The sequence below is a fragment of the Pygoscelis adeliae genome, unplaced genomic scaffold, assembly GCF_000699105.1.
Source record: "Pygoscelis adeliae isolate BGI_AS28 unplaced genomic scaffold, ASM69910v1 Scaffold85, whole genome shotgun sequence".
NCBI lineage: Eukaryota > Metazoa > Chordata > Aves > Sphenisciformes > Spheniscidae > Pygoscelis > Pygoscelis adeliae.
Genome location: NW_008824900.1, coordinates 4,700,351 through 4,710,799, shown reverse-complemented (window position 1 = coordinate 4,710,799; position 10,449 = coordinate 4,700,351). Strand labels below are relative to the sequence as shown.

Sequence of the window (10,449 nt, the reverse complement as noted above, 5' to 3'; positions counted from 1 at the left end):
GTAATATGCCATGATCTCCTCATCAGAAAAGTCAAATTTGTGGACAATAATAGAATTTACATAGTTATTAGAGAGCAGGTAGTCTGAAAAATAAGAGACGTTACACCGGTTAACAGAAAGAAAAAAAGTCATTATGCTCACTAGCTGTATTTAAAGTACCAGCTAGCAACAAACTACCTGATGCTTGAAGATCCCAATTTTTAGCCAAACAACTCAAGTGATGGCTTCAAGCGATAATATAAGGAAATTGTTCCCTACAAAGGTCTTTGCTCCCAAGAATAAGACAACTGAGAATACACTTCACCTTCCTCAATTTATGTAGGCTTTGCAGCTAGTAACACTTTAAATAACTCCCTTTTCCTCCCAAACTCATAAACTCTGAAAGGCTTGTATGTGACTTTCTCTTCATGATAGTTGTGGAGTACTTTAAACTATTAATTCTCTGCCTTCTTTATATGTTTCTAAAAACCTTGAAGTAAATGCAAGCGGCTGAATGCCAGCCCCAATGGTGTCAGAACAGTTCCAGTACAAATTATACAACAGAGTTCTACCACATAATCTGCGGCAGCAAGGCAAACATTTCAACAACTAATCTGTTGACTTAAAGAACCCCTTGAAACATGCTAAATAAGTGTTTCAGTAGTACCAAATGACTACTTTGGTACAACTGAAAATTTACATTAAAAGGTATTTTGGAGTCAAACTGCACTGCATTTTCAGTAGCGTTCAATTAAAAAGATTGTTAGGAATTCATATAGTTCTTCTGTGAAGGGGCACTAGGACTAAATTTCATTAAATGAAAGGGAATTCAATCAAGTCTTGATCACTTAATCCTAAACAGTTTAAAAGTGTGCCCTTACACAGTGATGTTTCATGACTGATGTTCTCAAAAAGGATGTTCAGAGTCTGCAGAAGCTGTACACACACGTAACGACCAGACTTCTGACGCAAGATGTTCAAGAAGAAAACAAACATATTCTTCTCCAAGAAAAAGCTGAAATAAAATAGAGGTGTCATTAAGTTACTTGTTGTATTTAACAGGAACATAATTTTACTAGGATCAGGGATGATTCTAGGCAAGTGTGACAAACAGTATGTTTTACATTTATGAAGAATTATTTTTGGAAAGTTTTACCTGTATAACAGAAGAATATTTTCCAAAAACCTTAAATATCAACAAGGGCATTTAAACATTCAAATTATGCAGAAAAGGGATGTCAAGAAATCAGCTCCTTTTTAATTTTATTTTTAATATATTCAATTTATCATGCAGCTTCCCTACCTTGCAATCATATTCTTGGAAGGGGAGAGCCTCTAAATGAAGGTTACGTTTTGTTTACTTGCCCCTTTTAAGCCAACACACTTTATCTTCAACACTGTAGACCTTATTTGTGATCCACTTTAATTATTTTTTTTCCACACCAGAAGCAAGAATTTCATGGTTTATTGTACAATTCAAACAGAAGCGAATGCTTGCAGTGTTTTTAAACCAGAAATGCATGCAATTTAAAGAGAACAGTGTGGACTCTTCCCTACCAGAACATCATAAACATATCTATGATTTTTTTTTTTTTTTTAACATTAACTGCTGAAAAAACTCCTCATTCCTAAAATCCTCCCAAGCAGAAAAAACAGTGAGGAATGTGATGGAGTTACAGTATAGATATGAATAATCAGAATAAGTTAATTTTCTTAGTCCACATCATAACCCAATCACGTTGAAATTATACTGTAAAAGTAAAACCAACAACTCCCTAAATAAGTAAAGCTAAGGTGTTTGGTGTTTTTAATTACTTATCTCAATCACAAATTGCCTTCATAAAAGAGCAAGTGTCTTGAAGCAAACAGCCAAACAATGGGCATTAATACAGTCAGATTTGCAATTGTGAATATTTGTTTTCAAGTTCGTTTTTCTATCAGGCTATTTTATGAGGGTTAAAATAACATCTGAACAAAAACTCTAAATAGCATAGCTAGAATAAGATATCTATTTGTAGTATCTTATATAAATTGAAGTGAACAAATTAAAGTCATATGATTATTAATAGATGTGCTGAGTAAATCTGGGCCCCAGAATAGGTTAGATTTTGTATTTATATCAAAGATTTGAGAGTCAAACAAAAGCAGTACATGAAAGGGGCTCTGGACTTGGAACCCTTTTTGTTAACAGAAGCAAATTCTGTTTCTTTGTATGACAAGAATATGATCCTGCTTACCCATCTACTACAGGACATAGCTTTCTACCCACATTCATGAAATACAGTCTTGGAAGAGTTAACCTTTTGAACTAGATCTCTATGCAACTCTAATCACTCTTCAAAACCAGAGTCAAAATTGCTTAGAAGTACTTACTCAAATACTGAGCTGTCATTCTGATCCCCCCATATAAGGATCTCTGTTATAGAACGAATAGTCTCTACCAGCAGGTTGCGGTTGTGATCTGTTACTGTGGTATTTTTAGTCAAAACATGATACATGTACCTAAAAGAAAAAATAATTACAAGTAATATGCTATCCCGCCACTTTCACATGCACCATATTTGTCTGTAGTCACTGTAACTTAATGTAGACACACACACTATGTCTAATCATTGTACAATTTTAAAATCCTAAAATTTCCTTTTAATATTGATGCAGAGAGAAAAGTAATTGTTAAACAAAGTATGTGACAAATGAAACAAACCCGTAACTAGCCAGATGAGTTCTGAATGCTTATGCATATGTTAACATAGGACTAGAAATTACGTAACACTTGTCCCATGGTGCTTCTTACGGCAACCTACTGAATTTCTTTGGAAGTATGTTAAAGGAGTGATGAGCAAGAAAAAGGAGAACTAGAAGAAGCAGGTAAGCATGCAGTAGCTGATATGGGAAAGTAATTCTGGAAAGAGGCACATGCAGATCTGACTAGAAAAGTTAGATCCCTTCTCTTGTCTGCAGAGATGCTTTACAGACTCACGTCAATTTGACGGTTAATAATCAGGACTGTCAAAGACTATTCATTCACCTTAGCGAAGCTTAATCATCAGGTCTGTGGCCCTTCAAGCATAGAAATACTGATCCGAAAGGTGGCAAATTCCAGCTTTACCATCTCAAATGGCAAGAGTTGAAGGCTGTCTAGTGAAGCTTAAAAAAACCCAACAAAACTTATGTCTATATTATACAGGTGACAGGAAGCTAAATGAAATTTGAAAGGCTTGTATTGCACGTCCCAGAACTTTACTCAGTCAAGGAAGCACATTTATCTTTTTTTTTTTCCCCCCCAAAATAAGATGTTACATCAAAGATTACTTCCCTTTGTCCTAAAAAAAAAAAGGGGGGGGGGCACATTCTAATAAAAGCACAAGAATCACCACTGCTTTTCTCCCTCTGTTTTTTTTGCTTTTGTATAGCAATAGATAAAAAGGATGGATATAAGAAAGGTGCACAGTTATGAAAGTAATTAAATAAAAATATGATCAGAGAAATTTCATGTCATTTTAAAACTACAACAGATTAGTTTACTAAACACAGACCATATATTGCTATACTGCAATCTACTGACAACCAGGAGTAACATCTGAGCATTCAGGATTATCTGGGCAATATACTCACAAGTGTTTGGGAAGGAAGACGGATTTTCCATACTATCAACCTTCCCATGAAAAGTGGAGTTATTTTTGGGAAAATAGCCTGTGTGCCCTCACTCTGGGGCAGCCTATTGTTATTGTTTTGGATTCCATGAAAGTATGTTCACTGATTCAGGTTGAAATTTTAGGAATCTTATTAGTACGATGCAGGAGTTCAGAAGTTCAGGAAGCCAATTTTTAAGCAACAGACCTCAAGCAGCTATTATGTAAAAGATAAAAATACCAATTTTGCCACGCTACTGTAGGGTTCCAGGAAACACTGTGCATTTCTACAACAAAATTTTGGGGTGTCTGGTTTAAAGTAAGTTTCAGAAGTTTAGGTCTAAAACAGACTTGAAATCACATTACAAAAAACAGTATTCCCATCAATTTTATCTACACTAAGAAACTGAATCACTGCACAGGGCAAACATGCAGCTGGAGACCAAAACACTATTTAACTGAACACACATATCAGGCTGTTCCAACTATTTATCACACTTACGAAGACAAAACAAGATATTACCCAGTTTCAGAACTTTTTTCATGCTTGAATTAAAGAAAAAAAAAGTTTGGTCATATTTGCAGTTTACTTAAAATTTGCAAAGTTTGGTTTGGGGAATCTTCTTCAACCATTGAGCTGCCACTCAGTTGGCCAGAGCTTCACAGGACTTGTGGCAAGACACAGCCTGTCCTCGTAAGCCATGCAGGAAGCAGAAGCTATTTCAGAGAAGTTTATTATGCTGTTGTGGTAAAATGCTATATGCTTGCTGATCTTGATATTGCTTAATCATCAAATAACGATTTTATTGTGTTGAGTACTGCATAAGGAGGTCGAGAGGTAAACATCTCTCAGAAGTTCACAGTTTTAACAAACTTGATATATCGCATGCTCCCTTCGCGCCCCCCCCCAAAATCAGCAATGTGATGAACCTACATCGTATTAAGGTTAACCTACCAGACAGCAGAGGAAAGAGGAAGAAAAAGGGAAGAGATGGCAGGAGGGGGAAAAAGATTGGCTTTTCATTCTCTTTCTCTTCAGTAAAAAAATTTTCTTTCCCTCTTCACGCTGTTTTTTCCCCTCATAAATCAATACTCATTTTCCAAATCCAGAACAGAAACTGCTCAGATTGAAACCATTCGAGGAAAAGTTGATTCACAGCTATCTCCTACAGTCATAACTGCCTGGTCACGTGCCATACCGTAACAGAGGTCACTAAATAGCAAGTAAAAGAGCACCTGCAAATCCTCTTCAACTAATCCAAGGATCACAGTTCAAGATTCCTTCTGTGGAGACTGACAGTGTGATGGCTCACAGTGAAGATGTGAGAGTTTTAAGTCTCACCACCTATGAGAATTCCCAGGGCTTTCTAAAAGAGCTCATGGCATACAAGCCCGGCAAAAACTTCCCATTATGGCACTATCTGTATTATCAGGACAGTAAATCAAAAGACAGAGCAAAAACTGTCACTCTCTGAGCATGCATCAGTTAATGGAACAGTGAACAGCTGAAGACAGAAGGCAATTAAATCAGAACAAGTTCATTCCTCCGCAATCCATATAGGAAGTATTTTTCCCGAGAGTGTTAAAGAGAGTAATTAATACTACACTACTTCACGTATTTTAGCCTATTTATTTGAAGTCATATACAAATTATTGCATCTGTGAATATATATTTCTCATTAATAAGTTACAGTGTGCAAACTTGGGAATAAAGTTTACTCCAACAGCAGAACTCTGGGAATGGGAAGCAGTGGGGAGAATTACACACTATTACCTCACCTCAGGAGTCTATGGAACATAGAGCATTACAGATGCAAAAAGCAGGAAACATTTAATAGTCAGGATTAACTCCATATTAACTTAATATCAACATTATTGCAAAGTTCCTTGATTTGCTAACACACTGATGCACTTCGAGAAAACCTGGGCTTCATTTTCAAGCTATTCCTTTAACTACTTATTTGAAAATGAATGAGAAAGCATGTACATACTTGTTTCTCTTACCAGACATGTAACATACCATATCATGAGAACATAAAGCATCACACAAAAATAGTATTTTTATATTTACATAAATCCATAAAGCCTATCTTTAAATGTTGATTACAAAGCAGTCAAGTTTGTGCTCCAAAATGCTAAACCCTCAAAGAGGAGGTTTTTGTCATCTCTCTCTATATATATCCGAAGACTGGATTCAAACAAAAACGTAATAAAAACCCACCATGCAGGAAGTGTCAAAGCACCTGATACGACCAAAATCAGTGGGAGATTTTTCCAGCAACTTAACAAGACAAACAAAATTCTGATCATTTTTCTGGTAAGAAACCATGATCAAAGGGATAACATAACAACTCATGAATATAGAAAGTGTGCATTAATGACTTTCCTACTTATTACTTACAAAAATGCACTAATGCAGGTAAGAGTTTAGGAAGTCAAGCACTCAAATTTAAAAACCCCAGACTTCACCATAACATGCTTGCATCTTCATGCTGCCTGTAACTATGTAATTACATATTGTCCTCATAGAGGAAACTCGATGTATAGCATGGACAGTACTTCAGGAAATGAATCAGCTGTGAAACAAGTCTTCAGCCATACATGTTTATGGACACTGCATCTGACCAAGTCATGAGAAATGTTCAGCATGCAACTCTAATGGTTTAAAATCTTTTGTGCAATCAGTATGCAATTAAAATATCAAGTGTAGAAGCAACAATGGGAAACATACTTGAAGGTAACAACAGGGCTATGTAAAATACCTCTTAGAAAAGTAGGAAAAAAATCTGCATCTAGAAACAAAGATACTAAGCTTAAGTTCCAAAGCCTTTCACTTTAGCAGGAACACCAGAGAGATTATCAGATGAACTCTTCAGACATAGTGTCCTGGTTTCGGCAGGGATAGAGTTAATTTCCTTCCTAGTAGCTGGTACAGTGCTGTGTTTTGGATTTAGGAGGAGAACAAAGTTGATAAGCACCGATGTTTTAGTTGTTGCTAGGTAATGCTTGCACTAGTCAAAGACTTTTCAGCTTCCCATGCTCTACCGACTGAGAAGGCTGGAGGTGCACCAGAAGCTGGGAGGGGGCACAGCCAAACTGGCCCAAGGGACATTCCATACCATGTGACATCATGCTCAGTACAGAAACTGGGGAAAGATGGCCGGGGGCCGCTGCTCGGGGACTGGCTGGGCATCGGTCAGCGGGTGGTGAGCAATTGCATTGTGCATCACTTGCTTTGTGTATTATTGTTGTTGTTGTTATTTTATTTCAATTATTAAACTGTTTTTATCTCAACCCATGAGTTTTCCTCACTTCTGCTCTTGCAATTCTCTCCCCCATCCCACCAGGGTGGGGGGAGCGGAGGAGTGAGCGAGCAGCTGTGTGGTACTCAGTTGCTGACTGAGGTTAAACCACAACACATGGTTACAATACCACCACTTAAATACTGGGGAAAAATGAGATAAATCCTCTTCATCCATTCCAATGCAAAGTCAAGTTTGTAGACAGATGGGGAAAGAAGATACAGTTATGCTCTCAAGGAGGCCTTAGCATCTGCTAGGGTTAGACTATCCTCAACTTGGCAATATGAAAGACTTTTTGATACTTTAACCATAGGTCACAGCTCCTAAGGTGAGGAGCTGCAGAAGCCGAGTACAGTGACTATCACAGTCAGTAGCTGGAGAGAACTGTAAGAAACCCTGACCTATACAAGAACGCCTGGCTTACGTGCAAAGGTAGGCCACAAGAGAAAGAGAAGAACACGCGGTTCGTGAGAAAGCACTAACTTCAAGTTCGTGTAGCAAGACAGACTGTTACCTAAAACAGCCTTGATGTATTTGCTTTAGAACTGGAAGCATATAATAAACAGAGCAGAGGACTACATAAAGGGAGGAAAAAAAAGGTCTCATTTTAAACTGCTGGATGCCACCTTTAAGAAGTGGATTCTGGCCTTGTTTCAGACACAATCTCATGTAAAGAAAAACAAGTCATTTCTGACCATTTTCAGGAGCAATCACTAACATTATTCCTGTTTCCAGAATATTTAGGCTTTTTCCATTTATTAAGTTATTGACATTCCCTCAATTACTAACCAAAGGGCACAAAAATATCAAGTTCTCTGAAAAATAATAGTCAGAAGCACTCAGGCAGTGCACGGTACTGTTTCATAGCCTCTCTAGATCGCAATTCAGCAAGGTATTAAAAAAGCTGGATTAAATTGCAGCTGTTTTCACTAGACCAAGAGACTGTATTAAAACACTTAATACAAACAGCCTCACAATTTTCCTTTAGCCAATCCATTCTATGGCATGTTTGCAGAAAGACTAAATAGTAAAATTTCAAAAGCAAGCCTCAAACAAACTGCATTAAAGCTGATGGGAAAGGAAGTTCCAGATTCAACATTTACTGACAAAAAGCAGTAACTCTCTCAGTATTACTAAACAGGTGGATTGTTTACAATTTAGACTGAACTCTACATTATGCATGTTAAAAAATAAAAATATTCCCTTAAGGATAGCCTGGGCTAATTTCACTCTTGTAACATAGCATAATGCATCTTTTATAGGCCAAGCTAACCTGTAATAGCAAGGTTGGTACGTTCCACTCAACTCATTCACATGGAACACAACATGGGTTCTTGACGAGTTGAAAAGATGAGAATACAGACAGCTCACAATATGGTGAGCTTATCCAGACTGACTTTCTTTCATGACCCCGAAATGAAGGGTCTTTGCCCTTTTTCCTTCTGTTGCTTTACCCACTTCAACTGCTACCTGAGAAAAGTCCTAAATTTCACTTTACCACGAGGTACCTACCTTGGCTGTCAACACCTAGCTAGAAACTGAAATTCATACAGCCTAGCTAAACAAACACTTAAAATATACATAGTCTAAACAGATCAAAGGTCTTGGCTGTCTTTTATATACTACCATTTTAGATTTCATAATTAAAGAAATCACATGCAAAAAAAGCAAACAAACCAAAGCTAGTATTTTAGTAGAGAACCATATACTTCAATTCTCAGATAAGAAGTGAAGAACAAGCCACAACACTTATAGCCTAATTCCTTTTTGCTGCAAATCAAACAGGGTATCACTTTTTCTACCCTCTGTGGACCTGAGAGAACATATTCATATGGTCATATTCTTCTTGCCTGAAAGATACTAACATCCTAAAGTCTCCCTCTCACCAGCCTACTTTTTCTAAACTTAAACTCAATTTCTTCAAATTTTGTCATACATCAGCATTCTTGCTCTATCTTCAGGTGTAATATCAAAACCAGACAGATCTAAAGCTCCATTAGCACTGAGTAGTACCTAATGAGTACCCCTTGCATGTTAAATAGAACATTCTTATGTTTATATCTGAGCATGACTTTTCCCCTTTTTCCTGCAATGCCAGATCACATTGACTTACTAGTCTGACCTACCATGTTTTCAAAATTACTTTCTGCAGTCCTACTGCCTCATCAGTTTTGTATTTCTGGACTTGATTTCCCTGTCTTTGGTAAAAAAGTAATGCATTTCAATTAGTCTTGCTGGTTTTGAACATTTTTCCAGTTTAGAGACAAGGCCCAGAAAGCATAAATCATCTTGATAAAGTAATTGCAAGATCCAAATCTTGTATAAGTGCAACCTGCTCATTACTGTCAAACCCCATTCATGTTCCCCTTGTAATTTGACTAAGCATTGAAAACTACCAGCCACTTATTTCTCAATGAACTACGTATTCACAGTGATTTCATTTAGAAAATGCTTCCCCTCTTAACGACCTCCTTTTCTTGTTCAGTAGAAAGAGAAGCTATAACAGTGGATCTCATTTTTTTCTCAACAGCAGAACCCTTAAAATGGAACAGAGAATTTAAAATTATCCCGTGCCATCCTTCCAACTCTCCAGTGGCAGAGCTAGAAAAAACTATTCCACCTTCTGCAGTCAGCAGTAACGCAAGGATATCAGACTCCAGAGACTAATGTTATAATTCTCAAGCTCAACAGCTTTACTTTTGCCCCAGCTGCTGAGCCCTCTAATCAGGGTACATCCCCTGGATCTGCAAAACCACCATCCTGACTACCATGAATCACTGCTGACTACTAAAGACCCACACACACCTCAAAAGGTCTATATTGTTTACAGGCTGGGACCAGGCTCCTCGCTTCCCCATCTTAGCCACTACCAGGAAACAAAGTTCTCCCTCAAAAGGAATGTGATATTTCTTGTATTTATCACCTCTTACACTCTACTCCACTGAATGAGTCTGTGACATTATTAAAAATCAAACAAACACGTATCACAGCCGTCAGTGTGACATGGCATCACAGAACTGCGTCTGCCCTGAAAATATTTGGGGACGAAGAGGCAGATTTCTGTGAGAAAGACACCAACCCACACCGCACAGAGAGCCTCCTTCGCCGCTGGCGAATGGCTCCGGGAGCTTTCGGCGCGGGAGAGCTGCGTCAAAACGCACAGCCAAGGAGAGAGCGAGCGACTGGGGAGCGTCGCCTGCCGAGCCGCCTCCCTCCTCACCCCCTTCTCTTCCGGGACGCCTCCGAGCTGACCCGGCCCCGCTCCGCAGCCCTCTCCGAGGGAAAGCCCTTCCCGAGCGGCTCCGCAGACGGAGCCCGTCCGTGTACCGCCCCCCGCGCCGGCTCGTACCCTCCGAGTCCCCTCACAACCTGGGAAAGCCGACCGCAGCACGGCTCCCCGCGCCAGCCCCCAGCTCTCTTTCCCCTCACAGCTGGCCCCGAGCCCGCGGCCGGCTCCGCGCTTACTTGAGGTGGTCTAAGGAGTGGATGCTGCGGGGGGGCCTCCCCCGGCCCCCGCCCCCCCCCCCCCCGGGGGG

The 10,449-nt window shown here is 39.0% G+C and overlaps 1 protein-coding gene across 1 annotated transcript in view; it reads right to left on the bottom strand.

The window, feature by feature from the left end:
• Positions 1-10,430, bottom strand: part of CLEC16A (C-type lectin domain family 16, member A) — an 83,251-nt gene extending 72,821 nt beyond the window's left edge. Inside the window, exons 1-4 of the mRNA XM_009324734.1 lie at positions 10,379-10,430; positions 2,353-2,481; positions 861-994; positions 1-83 (exon numbers count right to left, since the gene is read on the bottom strand). The exon at positions 1-83 is cut by the window's left edge and continues 54 nt beyond it. Of these exons, the coding sequence (XP_009323009.1) occupies positions 1-83; positions 861-994; positions 2,353-2,477 (342 nt within the window). The 5' untranslated portion in view covers positions 2,478-2,481; positions 10,379-10,430. The remainder of the gene's footprint in view (positions 84-860; positions 995-2,352; positions 2,482-10,378) is intronic.
• Positions 10,431-10,449: the final 19 nt, after the last annotated feature.